The sequence below is a fragment of the Polypterus senegalus genome, chromosome 7 (genome assembly GCF_016835505.1).
Source record: "Polypterus senegalus isolate Bchr_013 chromosome 7, ASM1683550v1, whole genome shotgun sequence".
Taxonomy (NCBI): domain Eukaryota; kingdom Metazoa; phylum Chordata; class Cladistia; order Polypteriformes; family Polypteridae; genus Polypterus; species Polypterus senegalus.
Genome location: NC_053160.1, coordinates 115,343,474 through 115,370,197, shown reverse-complemented (window position 1 = coordinate 115,370,197; position 26,724 = coordinate 115,343,474). Strand labels below are relative to the sequence as shown.

General features: G+C 34.6%; 1 protein-coding gene across 4 annotated transcripts in view; it reads right to left on the bottom strand.

Annotated features, from left to right (window-relative positions):
- mllt3 (MLLT3 super elongation complex subunit) overlaps positions 1 to 25,800 on the bottom strand; it is a 353,405-nt gene extending 327,605 nt beyond the window's left edge. For all 4 annotated transcript variants that reach the window (XM_039759174.1, XM_039759177.1, XM_039759176.1 and 1 more), the window contains exons 1-2: positions 25,382 to 25,800; positions 24,567 to 24,747 (exon numbers count right to left, since the gene is read on the bottom strand). In XM_039759174.1, coding sequence (XP_039615108.1) covers positions 24,567 to 24,747; positions 25,382 to 25,393 — 193 coding nt within the window. In that variant the 5' untranslated portion in view covers positions 25,394 to 25,800. The remainder of the gene's footprint in view (positions 1 to 24,566; positions 24,748 to 25,381) is intronic.
- Between the last annotated feature and the right edge of the window lie 924 nt (positions 25,801 to 26,724).

The following is a 26,724-nucleotide window of genomic DNA, read 5'->3' as shown; positions in this document are numbered from 1 at the left end:
TTTAAAATTTCTTTTTGGTGCATGCATTAACAAAAAGTAGAGCACTGCAGTAGAAAATATGTTTGATTTATAAATGACAATACAAAAAAAAGCAAAAAATTGAAAAAACACAGATCATGGAAGTGATGTACAAAAACACACGCAAAATATAGAAGTATCGCAGCACAGAGTGTCTAAAGTAACATGATGCCAAAATTAGTTTAATAAGATTAATAATAAAAAAAGAGACCATTATTTTACAATAGAATGTCAGTTTGTGCCTTTTACACATAGATTCAAATTATACTTAAAATATATTGATGTTCGTTCTGATAGCCCTAATGAACGTGCAATTAATGGACATTTTAGCAATGCTTACTGTTATTCAACATTTGTCACCATAGACATCAGTGTTATCAGAAACCTTGTTATCTCTGACCTCCATGAAAATATGAGTTTAAAAATGTTTCTTGGCCATCACTACAAAACACATTAATACAGATAATTTAAATGTATACTTTTTGGATAGAGTATTCCTTGAAGATCCAAAAGAAAATGTTGAGAACACCTGCTATAGTATATTCAGTTATTTTATTTGTAAAGCATATAAAAATTTCAATTTTTCATAATTTCATTTCAATTAATATTTAAGAACCTGCTCTTGATGTCTGAGCATGTTCAACACAACTGACACTACTTTACTACAACAACAAAAACCACTATATTTTCTTACAGTAGGATGAACTGACAAAATAGATTGAATTTTTAGAATACTTTTGGTTTGATCAAATTACTTTATGTGCTCAGAGGTTCAAATTTTTGTGAAAGGCTGTGTTTTTAAGTGTGACCTTCATTAAGGCCTCAATTTTACATATTGTTACACTTGGGTCACAAAGTTGTACAGGTTCATTCAGAGTTTTCAAGAAACAGAAACTTCATTCGAATACAGCATAATAAAGCATAAAGAATAAAGCAGAGGATGTCCGGGGGAAAGGAGACAAGGCAGTTAGACACTACGACAGCCACGGTGCAGTCTTTTAAATGTTTGAAATCGTGTGTAATATGCAGGACACGCGGCATTGGCAGCAAGTAGCAGGCTAGCAGCTGATCTGCAAAGAGGAGATAAAAAGCTGTGTTTGTTTCCCATTGTATCACTGTTTAAGAGGGGGTTGCGGAGGAATGGCCACGTTCACCATATATATGTTTTAAGAAACACTGTAGGAGTCATAACCAAGTTATACTTTAAAGTGGCACTATAAGAAAAAGAAAAATATAAAAACATTGATAATAAAAATAGCACACTGTATATAGTACACATGTATGAGAGTTTGTCATTGGTATTGTACTACTATTCTGAGGGGACAAGCAAATAAGAATTCCATTGTTTTTTACACTCATGACAAACTTGAAAATGAGCTTTATGTCAAACCTATTTTAATCTGATATCATTAAATCAGACACCTACTGAAGCTACTGCCAGCATTACATACCTATATGGTAAAGGACTTTTTTTGCACAGCTTCAACAGGTGTACATAAGAGGAGAACCAGAATGATCTGTGATAGAGCTGAAATGCTATTGTTGAAAAAGAATCTGAATCTAACATTTGAAAGTGGAGTGGCCAAGAATTAGGCAGCTATTATTGTAATTCCAATTTTAGTTAAGAGTTTTGAGTAAGTCTGCATCTATTCTTATCAAAAATATTAAAATACATTAAAAAGAGTTATTAATTACTATATAATTAGAATAATATAGTAATTCTTAAAAAAATAACTAACTCATTATGGCTTATTAAATAAAAATGGTATTAGGCTCATATTTGTTGTTGAAGATCTAGCATCATAGTTTTATTTACAACATCATTCAGTACTTTGTCTCATCCTACAGTGTTTATTAACATTAATATCAGCTGTCAAAAAATGGTACTGGTGAATCCCTATAAAGAATGCTTGTACGTCATCTTGCATACTACAGTCTTGATTTCTAAGATGATGTCAAATTATATCATCATCATAATGTCTATCATCAGACACACACACATACTAGGAACTGGATCTACAGCAAAGTAGCAAGAAGGAAATATGAACACTAAGCTCTTAACCTGCCTGACAAAATACATATGGATAATCCTGAATAACTTTGAAATAAAGCTCTATACAGAGATAAACCTAAAGTGGAACTTTCTGTTCCAAAATGTGCCATACAACATTAACACTACATCCCTAAACAACAATCTCATACCAATGGTTTTAGCATTATTTTGGGATTACTTTCTGCACTTCAAACTGGACAAGACAATGATCTGAAATACACAAGTCTACTGCAGAATGCCAGCAAAAAATGTTTTGAAATGACAGGGTGAAGCTGTCAATCGTTTACCAGATGGTATAGCAAGATATGAAATCTATACTAATAAAAGGCAAAGCCCTCACTGACTGACTGACTCACTGACTCATCACTAATTCTCCAAGTTCCCGTGTGGGTAGAAGGCTGAAATTTGGCAGGCTCATTCCTTACAGCTTACTTACAAAAGTTGGGCAGGTTTCATTTAGAAATTCTACGCGTAATGGTCATAACTGGAAGCTTTTTTTCTCCATATAACGTAATGGAGTTGAGCTGGATGGCCGTGGGTGGCGGAGTTTCGTGTGACATCATCATGCCTCCTACGTAAGTACGTAGAGAACAAGGAAGACCTCCAAACAGCGCTGAACAAAAAACGCCATTTCACAATTGAGAAGGCAGAAAAAGATTATGAAGCAAGTGATGCATACAAACGTATTCATAAATACAAGCATATTCATAAGTACAGCTATCGCGGAAACAAAGCACGGCGTGAACCGTAAGTTTATATTAAGTTTATAGACAAACTCCCGCTGCCGTTTTTCATGCCAACGGCGACACGAGGTATAAACGAGACTTTGGATCACTTTGTAACGGAGTTAAAATTGCTGTAGCAAGAAACTGAACAAAACGTTAATGTTTTACTTTTAATAACTTATAGACTACATTTTATTTTTTTCCCTTGCACTCAGTGAGCGAGGCCACTGCATATTCATAAGTGCAGCTACTGCGGAAACAAAGCACGGCGTGAATCGTAAGTTTACATTAAGTTTATAGACACACTCCCGCTGCCATTTGTCATGCCTATGACGAATGACGGTATTCGTGACATACAAGTTTACTGAGAAGACACAAGGTATAAACGAGACTTTGGATCACTTTCTAACGGAGTTAAAATTGCTGTAGCAAGAAACTTTTAAGTGCCGGGACTTAGCTAACATTAAACAAACACATCCTCCAAATACAAACCTGATTGCAAGAAATAATGATGATCAAATCCTTGATGACAGCAACACTCACAAAACAATTACTGTATATTGACAATCATGTTACGTTATTTTTAAAATGTTCCCTTTTCTTTTTCATAACTTCTTTAACATACTACATCTCCGCTGCGAAATGCGGGTATGTATGTATGTATATATATATATATCCCGATCTACATGCTCTGAAACACGCCGTGGCGCAATGGTACGCCGACATACGAGGTTCGATTCCCGAGAGGGCATGCACTGAGTATGTACGCGTGCTTCCCGATTCATTTTACACTCACATCCCCTTGGTTTGAGACGTATGAAAAAATATGCAGTTAACGCAGAATCATATTACGTTATTTTTAAAATGTTACTGTTGCCTCTGCTGAGCGAAGTTTTTCTAAAATGAAGCTCATCAAAACGTACTTGCGCTCATCTATGGCACAAGAGTGCATGAGTGGTCTGGCAATTGTCAGCGTTAACTCTGAATTAGCAAAGGCTTTATCATATGAAGAGCTAATTTACGACTTTGCCTCAAGAAAAAGCAGAAGTGTGCCTTTGTAAATTTTGAACTTTGGAAAGCTCCAGCAGATGACAGTGTTGATTTTATTTCAGTTTATTATTGTTTATTTTATTTATTATAAATGTTTTATTTAAAGTGTAATTTTAGTTTGTATTTTTTGCTGTAGAGCTACAATTGTAATTTATAAATGATACAATTTATTTATGTATTTACTTTTATTTGAATAAAGTTCTATTTTGGCCCCTATAGTAGGTGGTTTTTTTTATTATTTTACTTTTACTTCCGTAATATTTAGGGGAGGGGGCAAAAAAGTAAATTTCTGCTTAGGGCACCCATTTGGCCAGCAGCGGCCCTGTACATCGATTACACTGATGCACACATCAGAGCTACAAAAATGTCAGAGTCGGAATAAAGCGCGTTCCTACGACTGATCGGAGGAAAATTTCATTTCAAAAGACTACCCGATGGAAGCCTTGATAAAAGCATGGTTTTCTGCACAATGAAAAGCAAGCAAAATTAGATGCAATACAGAAAGCAGACTTTGTGACTCTTACAGGGGATCATTGGACTTCCGTGACCGTTAGTAATTCTAATTACATCTAATTAAAAAATGTTCAATGATCACACTGTTTTAGCCTAATGTACAAAATCATTTTGGCTAAGGTTACTCAGAGTTTAAAGATGAAGTGGTCAAATTACCTTTTATGTGTCTGACTTATTTTTTTAAGAAGAAAAACTGCACTTTGTGTTGAAATTTTGGTTATTATTATTTAAAGACAATACCATTCTGAAAATGTACTTAAAGTACTTAAAATACCACTTTATTTTTAAGTCAGGGATGATATTTTTGTTTCTGTTTTGAATTGAAATGCAGTTTAAAAGCATTTTTTTTTAGAAATTACAAGAGCTTGTTGACAATATTCATGTCCATGTCTATTATTTGATTCTGTCGCTCACTAAAACCCTTTTAAATAAAAAAAAAAACATTTGCGATTTGGGGCAATTTTTCATGTGTGATTACATACTATTAATCAAGATTAATTATTACACAGCCTCTAATTAATTAGATTAAGTTTTTTTTAATCGTGTCCCACCCCCAATATATATATGTAGATATATATGTAGATTTGTGTATATATATATATATATATATATATATATATATATATATATATATATATATATATACACAGTATATATGTAGATATGTATATTTATGTGTGTGTGTATATATATATATATATATGTGTGTATATATACAGTGTATATGTATATGTCTATATTTGTGTATGTGTATATATATATATATATATATATATATATATATATATATATATATATATATATATATATACTAATAAAAGGCAAAGCCCTCACTCACTCACTCACTCACTCACTGACTCATCACTAATTCTCCAACTTCCCATGTGGGTGGAAGGCTGAAATTTGGCAGGTTCATTCCTTACAGCTTCCTTACAAAAGTTGGGCAGGTTTTATATCGAAATTCTACGCGAATGGTCATAACTGGAAGCTGTTTTTCCCATTTACTGTAATGGAGATGAGCTTGAACGCCGTGGGGGCGGAGTTTCGTGTGACATCATCACGCCTCCTACGTCATCACGCAGTACATAGAAAACCAGGAAGACCTCCAAAAGCGCTGAAGAAAACATGCATTATATAATTGAGAAGGCAGCTAAACAATAAGAAGCGAAGCGAGTGACATATACAACCATGTTCATGAGTTCTGCTACTGAAACAAAGCACGATGTAAACCTACACTTTAAATTAAGTTCATAGACAGGCTGCGCTGGCGCTTGTAATTTAGTGCCTGCCCATATAAGGCCGTCCGTCAGCGGCAATCCAATAGCAAACTCCCACTAAATATTCACGGGTGAAGGACTGTGTTTATGGAGAGGAAGATGAGATGGTCAGGGTGGTGTTTGACACAAACTCAGCTAAACTGCGAGAGAAAGTTTTAAGTGCCAGGACTAAGGTAACATTAAATACAGCCATGGACATAGCACGAGATGGCACCAGCACAGCTGGGAACCTTCGATGCATGTACACCGAGCGGCTCACGGAACTGACGCAGTGCACAGATAAAAGGCAACAGTTCCAAAGAGCTGAACAAAACCAATTACACAATTGAAAAGGCAGCAAAAATATGAAGCGCCTGATAAGCATATTCATAAATCCAGCTACTGCGGAAACAAAGCACACGGTGGAAAAGTCAATGTCCCGCTAAAGGAAGACAGTGTAAAAAAAAAACCGTGCATGCAGTGTGTCAGGTCTCAGATAAAGAAGAAGACGAGCTGTTTATTGATGCAGTAAGAAACGAATCGATGAAAGAAACCTGTCATCTTTACAACGATTGACAAACACGGAATGTAACTTGAACACAACACATCCTACAAATATGAGCCTGATTGAAAGAAATAATGATAATCAAATCCTTGATGACAGCAACACTCAGTAACACTCACAAAACAAATACTGTATATTGACAGTCATGTTACGCTATTTTTAAAATGTTCCCTTTTCTTTTCTAGCTTTTTAACACACTACTTCTCTGCGATATGCTGGTATATATATATATATATATATATATATCCCGATCTACATACTTGAATAATGGATACTTTATTCGCCATCAATGATTGTTTTGGTAAAGCCATACTCAGTGTATTCATTAGATGAACGGTAAAAAAGTAAGAGCGAGGGGATGGATGCATGCTGTGCGCGTCAACTCTATCTGAATTGCGCGATCACATTTCAAAAATATATCTTTTCAAGTTCTATTTAGTCCATATTTGTCAAACTCAAGGGCCACGGGCCACATCCGCCCGGCGTAATTATATCGGCCCGCGAGATCATTTTATATACTGTATTATTGTTATTAATGGCCCAGGTATATGAAGCGCTGGTAACACAATAAACTACAGATCCCATAATGCAGCGCTTCAGCTGCCTTGCCAACACTTACCGCTAATCAAGTCTAGCTTATGATGCTGCAAGTTATTGCGGCTAGCTCACACGATGCTGGAGAGAAAAGTTCATTCTGAAAATAGAGCCTTTAAAACCGATGGGAGGCTGAGTATATGTTTACTGAACCCGTGTGTCTCATTTGTGGAGCTAATGTGGCTGTAATTACAGAATTTAATCTAAGACGGCACTATGAGACAAAACATCAGGGTAACCTGAATGCAATGCAGAAGATACAGAAAGCAGAATAATTAAATAAGAATCTGACACTTCAGCGGACGCTTTACCGTGCACAATCACAAAGTGATTTCAAGTGAAGCTGCTTTTATGGGAGACACAAATGCACCAGTACACCTTGCCCCACTTTCCCTGTTGCCAAGTAATGTTAAACCAAGTCGTCACTACGGTGTTCCCAAATACGCACTTTGCTGATAAACTGAGCGCACTGAGTTTGCACGGCGCTTTGGTGACTTTGAAGAACAAAAAGTCCGCCTACATGCGGCTCGAACCTTGTGCATGTTTGGTAGCACATATCTGTGTGAGAAGCTCTTCTCAGTGATAAAGACTAACAAAACAGCACACAGGAGTCGCCTCACTGATGAGCACCTGCAATCCATCCTGAGAATCTCCACAACACAGAACCTCACACCAAACATAAACGAACCTGTTGCCAAAAAAAGATGCCAGGCGTCCAGCTCTAAAATGACATATGAGCAAAGACAACTGAATGATTTGATTTGTTATTGCTGAAAGGAACACATTTTATTTATATTTCCAGGTTTTGTTATGCAGCATGTTCATATTTGAATTTGTATAATTTTGACAGGATATATTTTTATGGAGAGCAAAATCTTTTGGGATATTTAAAATCTAAGTTTATTTTTATATAAAATTACATAAGAGTAAAGAAATTTGAATGTTTGTTCTTTTAACGTTTACTTTATTTCTAACTTGTATAATTTAGACAGGATATATTTTTATGGAGAGCAAAATATTATAAGTTGTTTAAGGTTTGAGTTGATTTATTCAGGAATAATATTCCTGTCTGTTTTTACCATTCCTACCAAAGATATTTCTGTCGACTAAATAAAAATTCCTTCTATTTAAAATTTAAATAGAACTTGAACAAATACGATAGTTCATAATATCCACGCAGACTTGCACGTAAGAGCGGAGTTATCCATTTTAACAAGCAGTGTATTGCACTGATACTAAATAGCTGTGTGTGTATATATGTAGATATGTATGTATATGTATATATATGTTTATATATGTGTGTGTGTATGTATATATATATATATATATATATATATATATATATATATATATATGTATTTGTGTGTATATATGTGTGTGTATGTATGTATGTGTGTATGTATATGTATGTGTATATATGTAGATATATATGTATGTGTATATGTGTATATGTATAGATATGTATATATATATGTTTGTGTGTGTGTGTAAAAATATATATATATATATATATATATATATATATATATATATATATATATGACAACAACACTCATCACTCACAACAGTGACAAAACAATTACATTGACAATCATGTTACGTTATTTTCAAAATGTTTCCTTTTCTTTTTCATTACTTCTTTAACACACTACTTCTCCGCTGCGAAGCGCGGGTATTTTGCTAGTATATATATATATATGATGTGTATATATATATTTGTGTGTGTGTACATATGCCAGCAACACTCATGACAATGACAACACAATTACATTTTCAATCATGTTACGTTATTATTAAAATGTTTCCTTTTCTTTTTCATTACTTCTTTAACACACTACTTCTCCGCTGCGCAGCGCGGGTATTTTGCTAGTGGGCAAATAAAATGCAACTGGGAAACACAAGCAAGAATGGGTCAAAACCTCACCATAACGTTACGACTGAATGATCAATATTTTCAAGAGACATTGCATCTACTTCTGGTAAAGTGGAAGCAAACACTGTTACACATATCCAAACTGGCACAGCATTGATTATATAATCAAATTTAACAACTTCCAGAGTGATGTTGGTGTTATTTGTCAACTTAAGTGCTGCTATCACAGAAATTTACGGTGTTCAGTTTAGTATTAATTCAGCATCAATTCAGTATTATTCTTGGCACTTAACTATTTTAACAAGCTAGGAAATATGGGTTTAAATAATTTTTATAACTATGATAAAACTTCACTATTTATAAATAAGACTTCACTGTATTGTGAGGAAAGTGTAACAATAAGGAACAGTAAAAGAAAACTTACTGTACTTTCTTGTGAGTTAAGCTCTTCATTTCCCAAACAGGCAAAGTACAGTAACAGGATGCTTTTGTAAGCATGAACACTTACAGAATGTAAAGTTTTTCATGTATTCTTTAACAGCTACGTTCCAAACATTTCATGTCACATCATCCACACAAATTAGGCGACAGGGATAAAACTAAGCATAATCTAGGTACCATTTACAAAAGTTATTAGCCAAATCCAAGCTTGTGATTGTTTTGGTCAATTTCTTGGAGTTCTGGATTTTCATGTCAAACAAAAGACCTTCAAATATTGTTCAGTTAGTTACTTTCTTCCCCATAAACTATAAATGCTAAATAGATTATGTTTTTAAAAAAGTACATTTTGATCACTACTTTAGGTTAACTAACAATACTAAGCTGAAAAATATGGGGCATAGCTAAAACTCATGCCAATAGACTGAGCTACATTAATTACATTACACCTACATTATCTCATATCTTTTATGTAAACATTCACACATCACAAATATATGCATAATCTTATATTATACTAAATATGCCCAATCAGAAAACAGATGGTAAGCCAGGCATATTCCTTTACTGTTAAATAAAACATATATGCTCATTCCAAAATTATAAATTGAAAAAGACATGCTCAGAGAAACAAAAAAAAAAAGCTTGTGAAAGGCTTCTTTTATGTTCTGAGAGGGCGACGATATAATCTAGAACATATGGCTAATTTGATTGTATTAAACAGTATAAACGTCTCAAGGCAAAGGAAGTGACCTAACGGCAAGCAGCACAGCATTCAGGAACTTTATCACATTACAGGGTTTTTGATAGCACACAATCTTCAAGACTTAACATTAAAATGTCAAAACAATGCAAAAATCGAGTTTCAGATTTCCAAAAAAAGTTTAAAGCCTTCACTCAAAGAGCTCTAACTGATCAAAGTGAGGAAGTAAAGGCAAAACAACAGCTAAGCTTGTCCGTTTACCCCAGACAAGAATAGAAAATCAAAAATACTGCTATAACTTAAAGTAACATCCAATACACTTTAATATTTCCTATAAGGTAAACATAACAATACTGGAAAAGTCAATATCTAAAGTTTCATAAGCATCCTTAAATAGATGATATTACTGGTTGGTAGGTGGGTGTGTCATTGCGCATATGTACTGTATATGTAGATAGTGCTTAAAACCAGGTGTAGGGTGGTATATAAATCTTTAAAAATTGTTGCATTTGTTTAAGGTCATGTACAAACCATTTAGACATTGTACTCAGAATGGTATACTATAAAACAACAAACATCCAAGAGCTGAAAGAAGCTGAAACTAATTCTGTAAGAGTAAATTCGAGAGATCCATCATACACTTTGGACAGTGAAAACTTTTCGTCATTAGCAATGTATCTTCAGCTTATGGCCCTTTAAAAGGCGTACAAATCAAAATTTCCTTATGGGGCGGATAGTCTCTGCAGCTGTTGGTGGCCTTTTACTCAAGCAGTGAAGAGATTCTTAAAGCGGGTTTCAATCTTGTAATCAAGTTCCGCGAATCTTCCAGCAATTATCTCTCATCATTATGCTTTTTGTTTAGGTCACTTAAAATAAAAATGAAACAGCATCAAAACAATGCCCATTAACATCTATACACCTTAAAAACATTAAGCTTGTCTATACCTTTATTATGGATAACCTATTACCCAATAATTCTTCAATTACACAGTAAATACAAGCCTTCATAATAGAGTGTAAATTAATTGGGCTTGCCATTGTTATCCTGACTAGTGCACAAAACTTTTGAACAACTTTGACTTTTAATCCTATTCTGCATAACAAAAAGCCAATAAAATTATCTTACTCAATTGCTAATCAATAATAAGTTTTATAAGCTTGAAAATTTGAATGAAAGACATTTTTATAGCAAGTGTCTATGGTAACACTTTGGAATATGGGACCTGCCTAGTTGTTCTTGTTAGTCACCAATTGCTATATAATAAGATCTTAAATGTTTTGCTTGTTTTCAATATGGATTTACAAATCATGAGTGACAATTTACAAGAGAAGCTACCTATAGCACATCTATTAGTCACATACTACTATATTACATGATCCTATCAAATGGCTTGCTTGTGTTACATAGCAATATGTCTCTAACAGATGCAACTGCATTAAGCTTTAAAAGCTCTTCTTTTAAAATGTTACCATATTTATGTGATTTAAAACACAGATCATTTTTGCGTTGCTTGTTACATTGTTTTAATTTTTGCCTTCAAATCAAAGTATACAATTAATAAGTGTAAGCAAGTATAAACAGTTTAATACTTACATTTTAAGTAATACATTAGCTGACTGTAATGTTTATTAGAATAATTACATTTCACCTCCTAAAATTTGAACCCAGTATGGTGGGTTTCTTAGTAACAAAGATGAGAGTTAGATAACGTACACAGATGTTAAAGGATAATACGCTGAAAAAACAATTTTAGGCACACTGCCAGGCTGATGAAATGACAAGTAGTGAGCTATGCCATGTACACAGAAAAACATTACGAAGCAAACCACTAAGGGGATACATAACCAAGGTAATCCTGGAGCACTGTCAAACATTCATCTATTTTTTAATCTTTGTACTGATGATGCTTTATATATATCATCAAAATAACAGGTTAGTAATTTTTCTTTACAATTTAGCTATTTTTGGATATCACCACACAATAACCAAATAAGTCTACATACAGAACAGTACATACTTATCTCCTTTTTATTTAACGGTATTTGTATTTGAGATGTGCAGGAAAGAAAAACCATAATTACTGTGCACAATGATTTTTTTTTTTGGTTTATTTATGTAAGAGTTCATCATTGGTGATGGATTAAATCTCTTGTTTTATGAAAAGCTCAGGCAAGGTACAACCACACATCACCATAGTTGTAATGTTACTATTCATTCAACAGATCTGTCAACATGGGTGACATAGTAAGGTTGTAGTTAGCTCTTTTGCCCCACAACTATAGGTTGTTGATTTCCATGACCCAAGCCTGGACACTGTACAAGTAGGTAATTCCCAGGTGTTACTGTGTGGTTAACTCCCACATACCAAAGATGCCCAAAGTAGACTGATGATAAAAACACCAAATGAGGGTTACCAAGTATACTCTGTGACATAATGGTGCCAAATCAAGACATGCTTCTCCCTTGCAGCCAATACAAATGGGATAGGTTCCTGTTTTCTTTAACTCTGGATTAGGCCATAAAGATTCAGATTTTTTTTCCCTTTCAACATATCTTTGTTTAAAGTGAACAGGAGGACATTTCTTCCCAATTCTTCCCATTAGATGGCTTGCTGGAGAGATTTTTCATGTCAAAATATTTAGTGGTTTTAATAAAATAAATCAAAGTCACTTTGGCTTATCCATTTCGGTGCTGCAATCAGAAATCTATGAGGAACACAAACTGATAAGCTTATTTTTGAATTTATTAATGAGATGCTGGAAAAGATCTCAAAACAAGTAATATTCCGCATCCCATCAAACCATGTGTTTAAAATATCTTAGGGAGTGTGCACTTCTATCATATTAAACGAAGAGCAGCCCAAAAATTCCTAAAATCGATCAATAGTACAGCAATAGGGTTTAGTTATAAAATATATCACTAGATAGCATGTGCCTACAAGTCTTGGTAATCAGTCTGGAACAGTCATTTACCCATATGCACCAGACCTCGCTCCATGTCAAGGTAAGTATTCTGAAGGTGACAAAAAGCAAAATGCTGTCAGTTTTAGAATAAAGTTTTGCTTGTTTTTTTGTATTCCTTTATTTTGGGGTCCTTCCACATATGGCACTGCTCCCAACAGAACCCATGCAAAAAAGACATTTCTAAAAAAATTAAAAAAATTAAAAAAAAGGTATTAGGATCAATCAATGAAAAAAATTGCTAATGTACTGCTGAGAACATCTGAAGTGTATTAAGCCAAAAGTAGATTTTGTACAAGTGTATTTCCAACTAAAGTTGTTGTTTGGTTAATATAGGTTTATTTGGGGGGGAGTTGGGGGGGGGGGACAATATCTTAACATAAAAAAAAAATGTGGTTGGCCTTGAAAGTGTATTGCATTTTAAAAAAAAAGTCCACCACGAAAAACCAATCACTATCAGATTAAATTTGAACTTCACTAAGGCTTAGTGCTGTTTGATATAGTGTTATGTGCTATAAAAATGTTTCAAATGTTTAATTACACTACGATCCAAACAGTATGTAACAGTAAAACACTCCTCAGACGTTTTGTACTTCAACTGTGACATGACTTTGGTGTTCCATTTGATCATATTTATGCTATAAAGAAAGTCCATAAGCCCTTCTGTATAGATCAGAATTCTTAATTTTTTAAGTGCTGCTGTCTACAATGCAGTTTTTTTATCAAGTGGAATAATACATCAACAGCAACCCACTGATAAGAAACGTTTGCCTTATCATATCAAACTGTCGCTACAATGGTTACATGTAAAGTGGCTGTTTTCAAAGCTTTCCTCGTACACGTCAACTACCTTGAAAAAAATTGGAGGAGGTGGACAAATTTGCATGTGCACATATCAAATTGTACATTATAGCTAGACTATCTGCATGGAAAGTCTCACAAATTAGTTGTTTCACATTAATTATTACTAGATGCACAAGGCGTTTTTTCAGTACTACAACCAACACTACTACGGCAAATAGCGTCTGAATCTTTTTGTCCTTATCAATAGCTCACCAGCTTAACATTATGATGACGCATTCTTACTGCCCTATCCCTATAAAAAAAAGAAAAACAGCCTAATATGATTCACTGAACATGATTGGAAATAATTTCTTGGTGCACAGCATATATCATTTGCATATATTTTCACTTTAAAACATTTCCCCAGTTGTGAAAACTTCACTTTTTATTAGTATTTATTAGAGAAAAGTCAAACAACTCATTTCACTTTATGGGCGCATAGAATAGCTGAAGTAGAAACTTCTTTTATTGGTAGAACTAGTTTAGAAATGTATAATCATATTCACATATTTCTGTACAAACATCTGTAAACAACAAGCTTACTGCAAACCAGCCTGCATCTTAGCTTCAAGGCACCATGCAGGTGGCAGCCTTTAAAAGAAGCTCCGTGTTGTCTTTTTTTTTTTTTGGTAGTAACTGGGTTTTGATTTCTATTTTTTTTTTTAATTTCAATAAAATCTCAATTTCCCCATGTGGAGAAATAATGTATCTATATGTAGTCAAACACAGTTTCTTGACATGTTCACAGCGACATTACACAGTTTCGTTGTCTTTGCCTTTATTTTTTCCTACTTTTAGTGTGTGTCCAATGCTTTAATGCATCAGGATAGAGAAAGACCTGAAAGGGTGCTATGACAAGTGGTTTCTCAGAATTGCACTACTACTTGGCACTGCCTGGAAATTTATCAGTACCCATCTCGGTGACCATCGCTTGATATAGCAGCAAAGCTGTCAGCATACAAAGTGCACAGCCAGCACCAATTTGTCATGGTAAAAGAACATGAAAAAGGGCACATTGAGAAATAATCAACTTGCAAGTTGTAAGGAAGGCCCACTGATTATTCTTATGTTTGCAAATATTGTCTGGTCTGTCATGCCCGTGAAAATGTTGCAAGTTGTCTTCTAGTGTGCTGCTCTTCATTTGTGGCTCACTCCATCCAAAAGGCACCATGTGCACTTCATTTTCCGAATTAAAAGTAAAAACATTCTGATGGCATTTGAGGTGAGTTTATATATACTTTTTATCTAATGTAAACAATGTGTGTGATTATTTTATAGATGCCGCCAGAAGAGAAACTGGGCAACAATGCCTAGCAATGTTAAGAACACTTGCAGGAGAGGTTTGTCAAGGTAAAAAGGATATGCAGAGGTGGTCAAGTGAAAGCTAGATGAGATATGCTGTAATTTACACTTGTGTACCAATATTTAATAGCATTGCTTGTGGCTGTAATTTAGAGCCTTTCATGAAAAGAAAAAAAAAAAAATCAATCAATCATGTTTTCTGAATAGAATTTGAGAGTAAAAGTAACTACATGGGCATTATCAGTGCAACAATTAAGGAGAAGTCAAGGAAGGACAGAAGCAGGACATGTACTTTTGTGAAATAATTAAAGATTTAAAAACACAACTCCAATTGGCATTGACATAAACAAACCAAGTGTTAAAAGCTGAATCAGCAAAATAAACCAAACCTATCTAAGGTATACATATTTAAAATTCACATTTTTATTCAAGTCCAATGCAAACAACAAAAACCAATTCATTCCCTGTAACAACAAAGCTGAAGGATAGGCATTGCTTATTCCAAACGGAGTATGTGCAAGAAAGTAAACAAAGCTAGGCAGCATACCACACCACTCCAGTGCCTAATTACACATATAAATGCCAGCACTCACTAATACTAGAAATCTGTATGACATGAAATAAATGCTACAGAATTAGAATCCAAACCAAAATACACTATGTCCACCTTTGATATACTGTGTACCACTGAATAAATAACTTAAATTTGTTTGTTCTACACACAATATACACACACAACTGCAAAGTACTTTGATTGTCGATTTCATGTTGAATAAAGGTGTCTACCAACCATAAAACAAATACTGTACCATTTAGGATTAACCAATTACCTACAATGGACATTTCTAAAATATCTGGAGAAGACTAGAATTTAAGAATTGCAGAATTTTAAGACTTTGGTACCTAGATATTTATGGCAACAGCATTACCTACTACTTCACCTAGTGATCCAGATTAATATATTTCAAAAACTTCAAAAGGCTGCTGTTGAAGTTTAAAATGTACTGTACTGTCTTCTTGGTCTCAAAATGTTTCAGATGGCCTCACCACATCTTTAAAAGACTATGCTAAACTTAAAGAGTCTAAAACTAAATAATAAATTTAATTAAAATACATTAAAGTCTCTAAAAATAAATATCCAACAATACCCAAAGGTCAACATGGCAGGAATATGATCAAGTTACACTGGACCCAACAACTCAGGGAAACTGGTTTCATGCCATATCTAAGAAATGAGCTCCAAATTAACCAAAAAAACATAAATGATTAAGTTTGTTCCTGGGCTTATTAAATATCAAGAGTTCCTAATTTAAGCAACAATGCTGAAGCCTCCCTGCAAGAATGTTTTAAAAATTATTGCAGATTAATATTTACAAAGTGAAAAAAAATCAGGTATACTGTCTTCCTTAGTGTTAAAAATTGGACTATACATTGAACAATACTTTTTCATGGATACAAAACAAAAAGGTGGTGATGGAACTCTACCAGTGAGACAGCAGAAGGAAATATCTTTAAGATCAGCTGTCAGCTATTTTTCTTTAAATTCTGTAACAATGATGTATAAATGCAGCTCTACTTAGGAATAAAAGTACTCCAGGCTTTTTTTCCCCTTTAATGAAAGAAGAAAGAAACCTCTTGTTTCCACTTCTACTTAACGAGTTTCATGCGTTGATGTAACATAGCAAAAGTAGCCCTTAGCTCAGTCTTGTCTGGCATCCGGACAGCATGCCTCATTACAGATGTCAGATCATTTACATTCTAAGGTAAAAAGTTTTTTCCTCTGAGCATGCATCTCTGAAAAGAGTACTCCCAGACAAGGCAAGCACTTATTATCTTGCCTATTTGACTTCAAAAGACTTTAAAAGCACACAATTAAGAATTGAGGGTGATTTATTTAAGAGAAATAAGAGTGCAAAGTAGGATTATGATTTGTTGAATTATTTTCAGATTTGTGGCACTTAATTTATATTGTCTAATGTTTAGATAAATTGCCAAAAAAACTTTTTTTAATCTACCAGGTAATTTTAACAAGGAAATTGAACACATTTTCAGTTTTTGTAAAAGCTATTTGCCTTTTGTCCTAGAATCTCCTTACTCAATAAAAACATGAAAACATTAACTTAAAATAACATTAATTATGAACCAAGTGCAAATGTGTTTTGTGTCTACAAGCACAAAACCCTGGCAGAAAAAAAAAAATATGTTAATCTATTAGTCCAACCAGTATAATTCAAAACAGAACATCAGTGAAAAGTCAGCTTGAACATGATGTCAGTCAATTTCAATTCTAACCTAGTTTTTTTCCACATTAAAGAGGGTCATAGGGAACGGTAACTGATCCTGAAAATAATGGGCAGAAGACAGAAATCAACAGTGGGTAACACAGCACATTACAATGAGTTTTTAACTTCATTTTCAGAAAATGCATGTAAAAAAAAAAAAAAAGTCATTTGAGTAATTTATCATAATTTAAGAGAAATTATAGTTTGGGAAATCAAGTAATGATAAATAAAAAAAAATACAAAAAACAAAACAGGAATAGCTATATGACACAAAAAAGGGCAAATAAAACAAAGTAGACAAATATACTGAAACTGGAGATCAAGATGAATGAAGAGACACATCTGTTTATTTTAGTAATGAATAACGAGATTAGTAAAAGATGTGCATGTTGACACTGAAGCTGTTACAAAAACCATATAAAATATACTTTTAATCTTTAAAATGAGGAGAAGATAGAAACAAAAATTGGAATAAATACCTCGATATAACTATGTAAAGGAACAGCAGTTCTCAACAGTAATTTGCCAAAACATTTTAAAATGTATTTTCCTGAGAAAGGTTTTACAAAATAAGTTTGTCTGTGATAAAAATTAAGATTCTGTAATTATTACATCTTAAATTTAAAATGTAAATGTGTATTGCCTAAGGATGAACTACGAAAGCCTGCTGTAAATCTAAGTAAGGCCAAACACTGCAGTTTAACTGACAAAAAATAACATATTACTTTTTTATATCTTTTATCAAACAATGTGATAGGCAATACACATTTTATTGTGCAGCCAATTCAATTCAGCTAGAGAACATTCTCATTAGAAAACAGAATTCTTGAAGATTTAAGAAAGTTTAACACTAGACTTCTGTTCACTGGCAGAAAATACTGGAAGTTAGATATCACACAAAGCTGAACTTTCTTAAATTTGGAAAAGTAATTCATATTTTTTGTAAAAGTAAAGCTAAATATGAACACATACATCTAAGGCACATAACACTTTCAAATGGTCAGAAGTTACAGAATTTGTCAAAACAGAAATAAAGTTCAGCCAATGACAAACTAACTTGTGCTCCTTAACTCTGACAAACAGCTAAAATAGACTCTTTTAGGAGCATTCAAACAACATTTTTACCAAAGAAAATATTCAAACTTGTATCTTAACAGTGTTTTCATATTCATTTTTAAAGCGTGAATGAAAAATCTAATGTTTTGAACATGTTACATTTGATTACATTATTGCTTAAAATGGCTTAAAGACGTAAAGAAAAAGTGATAAGCAGATCTTTTTTTTGTATAGTATACCACATTTTACTTCAATTGTAGAATCCAACAGGAGAAAAGTGCCACACTTGGCTTATGTTACTTTTCTTTTATAAATCAGACTGAATAGCTACTTAGTTATCATCATATGTGTCTCTTTATAAGATATCAGAAACATCATTTAAGGATTTAGTTCTTATTAGCTTGTATATACAAATGACTGAACATAGGGAAGTCATTTTTCAATATTTTAATGTGCTTAACCATATATACTTTTCACTTTCCATTCAATTTGTGAAACATTGGCTGATTTAATGAATGCTCATTGAAGAAACTTCTAGATTCTAAAAGTAAAGGCAGTAACCTATTTTGGACATATTATAATTTTAGCTGAAAAAACTAAGAACCAATCAGATGTGGCTTAGGATTTAAGGAATCAGTTGCAGCTCTGCTCTTGTTGAATGAATCTGTTTTACGGCAGATGAGATGTATCAGACTGTAATAACGAGGAACAAGAGCACAGCAGTGCTATCAGCAGGAATTATCTTTTAAGGATGATTCTTGGAAGAGACGACACAGCAGCTTTGCAATTCACCTTTTCTAGCAAAATGTATACATCTTGTCCTCAGTGTCTTTGCTGATTTACTAGCAGATCACGGCTTGAATCTTCACAAGGACAGACACCATTTGGAAGTGAGACATAACTGATTTACAGGCAAGGCTAAACTTTTTTTCCCAAGGAAAGCTTTAAGCTTTCCACTGTCATAAACAAGTCTTTTAAACAAGCACTCCACAGTGTGTCTAAACCATAAAGTTTCCTCATCTGTGCAGCACCATGCTGCTAATGGCACAAGTCTGGATGGCTTGATAGGACAACAAAATTTAAGTAATTTAATCACCTTTCTTAAAGGGTCTAGCTATCAAAAGCCAACATTTTCAATTAAACTAAGGGCTGCTATTTCTTTCCTCGCTGATGAATAAGAGAAAAATGAAAAAAACAACTGCAAAATGCTAAAACTAATCAATATTAGGGAAGGGGGGTTTGCAAATGTGCATTACTGGACAGCAAGAAAATACAGCTTAACTTCACAAAAACTCCAAGATAATTTGAAACTCTTAAGGTTTGCACTGAAAGAATATGTTGCTAAGCTTAAAATGTTTTCATTTTGTTTAACCACTATGCCCCCATGATCACATGGCAACAAGGTCAAACTTAGTGTCAAAGTATGGCAAAGGTAAAATTATGCACCAATCTGTGAAACAGCATGAATAAGACAGGCTTGATTGTAATCCAGCACCAGTCAGCAGCACCTACATGTCTGATAAAGAGAACAAGGGCACACCAGCATGATAATAAAAGCAATTCCAGCAAAACACAATTTCCAGGAAATTAATTTATGAATGAGAAGATGAGCAGCTGTAACACTCAACATAGTGCCACTGTGCTGTCCTTCAAAATAACACCTTGAATAAAATTAAACACAACATCAACAATATTTCAGTTTACTGTACTTATGATAGCTCAATTATAGAAATTCCAACACCACACATTCAGTGTATGGTTGTCACAGAGGGAAATACTATTAGTTTTATATATTAAAGCATTGCTTTCACAGTTCAAATTAATAGCAGACACTGCAGCTTTAAACAAAAAATAACTTTTGGGTTTAATATTCATCTATTTGTTACCTAGTCTGTGTTGCTTCTAATAATGACTAAGAAAAGTTGTTAATCTTGTATTATTACGGAGAACACGGATAATAAAATTCCTAATACAACTGACACCAATGGAGACCAAAACTGAACAACGCCAAACAATATTAAAATGTTCATGGGGGAAAAGAAAGGTTATTCAAGTTGTATGATACACCAGTCAGGTATCCAGTTATTTATTCCAAACATGTGTATTTCGGTTAAAATATGGTATGTAAATTATAGGCCAGAAAGATAATATATCATGGTGGTTTAACTCACAACTCTCAATGAACAACAAGTGAATACTGCATCATGATTAGTACAGAGTTCTTTCACTTTGTCATCACCAGATAAATTAACACAATGCAAATTATACAGCATTTAATCACAATAGAAAATTCTGCAGTAAATGTAGTAGATAACCTATGCAACAGTTTGGTGAACATTCATAGTTGAGGGCTGAGTTATGGAAATATATGGTTTTAAAATCTATTGTGACAAAATGCAAGACACTCCATCCAAAATGCCCATAGTCGCCATGTTACGATACATAACCAGATTCTTTTCATGACCTTTACAGAATTTAAACTAAAACTTAACATAATTATGGTGCTAACCGATTCAGTACAGTAAGGTTTTAACACTAGTGTAATATTAGAAATGTAAAGGGTGTGTTTTCTTTTGAAAATTTGGGCATAATTATTTTTTTTATATGACAATAGAATTAAAATCTTTGTTGACAAGTTATGTGTCTGTTTTCTCAGGTATCCAGTCATATATTTCAAACATGTGTACTGTACTTTGGTTGAAATATTGCTATATAAACTACTTTTGGAAAATTTGCGTGTGCACATCGTGATTGCGCTAAAATGTAATTGAGGTTTTGAACTGATGATCTGTCTCTCACCTCATAAGTTGCTTGTTGAAGGCATATATTCAGTATATGTGGGTTTTTCTTTGGCTGCTTATGAAACTGCAGCAATGAATTGGTTTTCTCCTTGTTGAAGCATCGCAGATATAAACAAATATGACACATACATGTACTTTTCACCTGAAAATGCTTTCACACGCCTTCTTTTTAAATTTTAATCTCAAATTGTACACATTCCTAAGACCATGCTTTGCAATACAGATTTCATCTGAAATGGACGGTAGCCAGTGAATTAGCTATTACAAATGAGGACTCTTGATCAAAGAATGGTGGACGGGTATCTTCAGTTCAGATTTCAGCATGCTCCACTTTCATTCACAACAGTTTGAAAACCATCATTATTTAGCAGACACCTTTATCCACAGTGACTTATAAAACAAGATATAACGCATTTAAGAATTAAGGTGCAAACATCAAAGCACTCTAATCACTATTCATTCAAACGTCAAAACTCAGTCTAACCTACAAAGCAAACACACAGCAACATAGAGAGAACATGCAAATTTCACAGACATAGTGTCTCAGGAATATGTAATTGTTCAACAGTACACCTAACCACTTTGCCAACATACCACTGAATCACCCTTTAGTTCTCAGTGTCAAGAGAACACTTTGCTACAAAACCTAAGATACTTAATCTTTAAATAATACTCACTGTGTCAATTTCAATCATGTCATGATTTAAAAGCAGTTCATAAGACACAAATGGCTAATGATAAATTGCACAATCAAAAATGTGGTCACATCTTTCACTTCCTTTACACCAAAAGTAATATAAATGCTGCTAGACAATTACTTAGATAAGGGTAAATGTTTATAATTTGAACAAACAGTTGTGCACCCAGAAATTCTAAATAAAGATAATTAATTTGTATTTTCAAAAAGGTGCAAATAGAGGATAAACGGTTCAGTATCCATTCATTTTGAAAAATGTTCACAATGGCCCGAGTACAACACATAAGTAAAAGAGTGAGAAAAAAAAAACACACACACAAAGACATGAAGAGACTATATAAATTCCATACAAACCGATCGGTCCACACCTTTAATCCATAACTCAAATACCATAAAATAGCTGCTCTAAACACTACACCACCAACCCACCTATCAAATCACAATACACTAGCAGGGGTACCTGGAGCTGCCCGAGGTTGAATAAAGTGTTGATGCAGTCACTAAATTATTTCACAGAACAAACTTATGTGGAGCAACTTTGTATACCACTGCCAAGTCTTAAAAATGCCTCCTATGGGCACTTCCCTAATAAAGCAAAGGTGTGGTTATTAAAGTTCCCCAGAGGGAAAACTTTCAGTATGAAATATATATACTATAGTCTTACACTTTGCCAATGAGAAATAAATCTGTACAAAATTTGACAGCAAATGGGTTAACTGTGCAGCTAGGTATACCAGACAAACACACATTCACGTTTATAAATGTAATTGAGTAAAAGAATTTTAATCGAAATAAGATTAAAAAAAAGGTGCAACAGTTACTTTCATACAGTATATATCATATAATGTGGTGTTGATGCTGTAAACTTGCATTAGCAGCATTTTCAGAAACACAGCTTAACAGAAAAGCCTTAGAAAAGTTTTATATGGCAACCATTATTTTGGTGATCTGAATGTGTGAACATATGAGACAATCCACTGATGCTCTTAAAGCAATGACTCTGTTCACAAGTCTTTCAGCTACTTGGCATGCGTGCGCTTCCTCTACAAAGTCATCAAATATTACACCTCGTGGGAGGAGGTGGTATTTAACTAACAGCTGAAACGTCAACAATATGATAGAGGGACAAATATTTTGAAGATCTACACTTATTTCCAGTTTACTGAAAAAATATCGTTTCTTTCTTTGATTAAAAAGCTCCCAAAAAAGACACTGAGGAATAACTGATGGAAGACTTATGCATCAGAACATTTTCACAGATCTTTAATAGCTTTAAGCATCAATAAACTGCCGGTTCATTTTTTCCAGTGATCATCTCTGTCCACACGCATAAGTTCCCATCAATCTCAACCATCTTTAGCTCCCCCGTATTGAAGACACACGCATTTTTAAAACAAAGAACCGCTTAAGTCCTGGCCCACACATTAGATACAAGCACCCGGGAACAGCGCTCAGTTTCTCTGGCGCCGGCAGCGGGTCTCTGTAGGAGGATCGCTGGCACAGTTCCCAGCACTTGTCACGTCAAAGAAAAAAATCCAAGAGCACCGGGCAGGAAAAGAAACGAGAATAAATCAAGTCTCTGATCAAGTCTATAATACGCGCGCTCGCGCACCTTCCCCCAAAAGGAGAGAAAACGTGCACACCGTGTCGACAACTCTCGCCACACCTGGCAACCCCTTCTGAGCCATCGAGGGATCCCCCGTTCCCAAGACTACATGCAAAATAACAATTCTAGTGCGCAATAGACTCTCCGATAGCACTAAAAGTCTGCAATATGCCTGTAGTTTGTTTCCATGGGTTCCCGACTAGCTCTGGATGCATTTATTACATCCTGCTTTTAATTTTAATGAGCTAGTCTGCGTACAGCTCGCCAAGTTTTAAAAATGATGAATCAATTTAGATCTCGTGACCTTATCTCGTTTGCTAGTCACAGGATGGGATGAGCAGTGCTTTAACTGCTCGATGAGGTGCACTTTTCGCCGTCATCCCAATTTACCTAAACAAGCAAATAAAATACAGTTCAGGCGTGTGTAGCTTCGAGTGAAATTATTACAGCATACTAGAGTGAATTTAACACAATCGTTTGCAATATAGATTATTAACGAAGTGGCGACCCACAAACAAGAACATTTTAATTTAAAGAGATTTAAAATTACGCGTCCCTCGTTTTAGATGAAAGTCTAGTGAAATAAATAGTTTCAAACAGGTGAATAACAAACTCTATCACACTTGTGGCAAGAAAAAAAATTTATATAAAACAGACAAGTAAACACTGGTACAAATTCTCGTTTCAGGACTGCAGGTGCCCGTTTAGACTTGTTTCATTTTAAAATAAAAGGCCCTATCCACTCGCTTACAAACCTCAGTTTCGAAAACGAAACAACACGCAACGTTCAAATAACAATTTTGGCGAGGACAACTAATATATTACAAAATAATTATTTATTGTGTTGCGGAATTAATTTCCTACAAAACTGTTTTAAGTCAGCGAACAGCATTAAAATATATTCACCATTTAAAACCCTCTACTTGGGCGTCTTTTTGCAGTAAAATACAATGCGTTTTCAACTCCACGTCACTTAATTAGGGAATTAATAAATAACACAAAAGAACAATGAGCTTGAAACAATAAACAACAAAAACAAATTCCGCACTTAGAGGAACCACTCCAGAAGTTCACACGTTCGACTCAACTCGCTTATGAGTTTTAAAGAAAAAACAAGCAATCAACAGCAGTGCTAGTTTGCAAAAATACAACGATTACATAAAGTAAGTGAAAGAAAGAGACTGAAACGCATATTTTACATAAAACGCTTTTTTTGGAGCTTGTGTGTACCTCTCTTGGGTCTCGGGAAGCTCTCGTGAAGGTGAAACACGACCTTCTCCACGAAGTGCTGGATGTTGCTGTGCTCTGGTCCTCTGACGAATACCATCCAGTCGTGAGTGAAGCCCTCCACAGTGGGTTTCTTTCGGACCTGGGCGCGGTGGCCGAGCTCCAACTTCACCTGAACTGCGCCCTATAACAATCAAAACGGCGAACTTCAGTGATGACAGTACAATTCGACGTACGAGGTAGGGTGCTGAAAGCAAGTCAAAAAGAAAAAGTGGGAATCGATAGCGAATGTGGTAGCGGTCTGGGAGGATGCCATCAGTAACCGTGACTGAACATCTTCAAAAGTAAAATCGCATCCAACCATTGTGGTAGCAGCGCAGCACAAAGAGCAAACGAGAACGGTTACCACTTGGTGGACAAACACGTTCACAAAGGCAGGTAGCGAACACTGCATACGTTCTGCACATTGGTTACAAAAATAACGCACCTACAACAATGCGATGACAAGTCTATCGCAGGAGGTAAAATCGCGTTGCAGCATACGGTCGTCTTCTATTCTTTGTACAATTAAATAAATGCACATATTACTGACACTTTGCAAACAGTATAAAAATAATAATAACCCGACAGTGCATGCTGCTTTCTGTTATTAGTTGTTACTGTACTTGTCTAAAAATATGGCTGGGAACGGAAAAAAGCAGTACCGCTATGTAAGCAGTGCGGGTATCACATTCTTAAAGAAGAATGAGAAACCAAAAACTACGCGAGCGCACCCATGCAGCACGCCAAAGTCCGACTGTTGATCAGAAGGTACTCACCAAGCTGACCATGCTTAAGGCCTCTTATCGTTACAATTTCATGAAGACGCTGCTTTAAATGAAAGGGTAAAGAGTACAAGCTTGATGGCGGACATGGTCTCGTACTGAACTGAACCCGACTTGCAAAAAGACTGAGGCGTGAGCGAAGCGCGCATGCGCCATTGCCGAGCGCTGTCACCGAGCCATACTGACACAGCAGAGAACGTGTCAGAGCCAATGAAACGAAGCTTTAGGGCAGTGGCACGCCGCCTGTAGGGACACAGCGCCCAGGTACAACAGCGACTGTGGGTACCGTAAGAAAGCGAAGAAAAAAAGGAAAGCAGAAAGTTCAAATGCAAGAGCATTAAGCCATGCCGAGCGACTTTCATATAGACGCGGAAGAGATGCAATTCCCATTTTAAGGGATCGTAAAAAAAAATTATATTTGTCTGCTACAACATCATCCATCCAATATCTGACCGACCGTCCAGTTAAGGGCCGTGTGGAATCCAGCAAGCTGGCTCCGAAGCAAGAAGAAACCTGGTAACAGTATTCATCGCAATTAATTGTTCTTTTCAATAAATGACACAAATAAATTCTGTCTTCCAGTAGTTTGTAATTTAAAACTTTTTTCTGTCTTGTGGAATTATGACAAATGCTGTTGCAGCAGCTTAACATACGAAACTCTTTTTTGCTCATGGTATTGTTAAACTAAATGTTAATTACTCTACTGTCTTTGTAAATGCTAATGTATTCTAATAGTGTAATTCTCATATAATTATTTAATTCCGAGTAATAAAATGTGCACGATATTATAACAAAGTGTTATCTTTGGAATCAGTTATAATTTATCAGTTTGAAGCGTTACATATGTTTGTGGAAGGATATCGGAAAGTTACTAAGTGACAGCTTGGATTAACTAAATGCATATACGTATTAGTTATTAACGTAATGATTTATTGTTATACCTGACAACACCTATTAACTGCAATTACAAAACAATTCTAATATCAACTGGTATAAAAGAGAATAATCTTGTTTATTTTTGACATTATCCCTTTGTTTTAATTCTAAATGTAAACTTGGACTTTGAAGTATCTTAGAAAGAGCCGAGAATGATGAGAAAACACTATTGTATAAGACGTACAACACGTTAGGTATTGATGCATACCTAAATATGTGTTTGTGTTTTTGTGTATAGTTATACATAATATTTTAAGATGACATCAATAGCTCTTATTCTATGATATTTAACATGCACTAGCATTGCTAGAAGCAAAGAACATATAAGAATTAACAACTGATTTTGAGAAAAACTTACTGCTTTTCATTATTTTCAAAATCTAACAAATTGTAGCACCCCC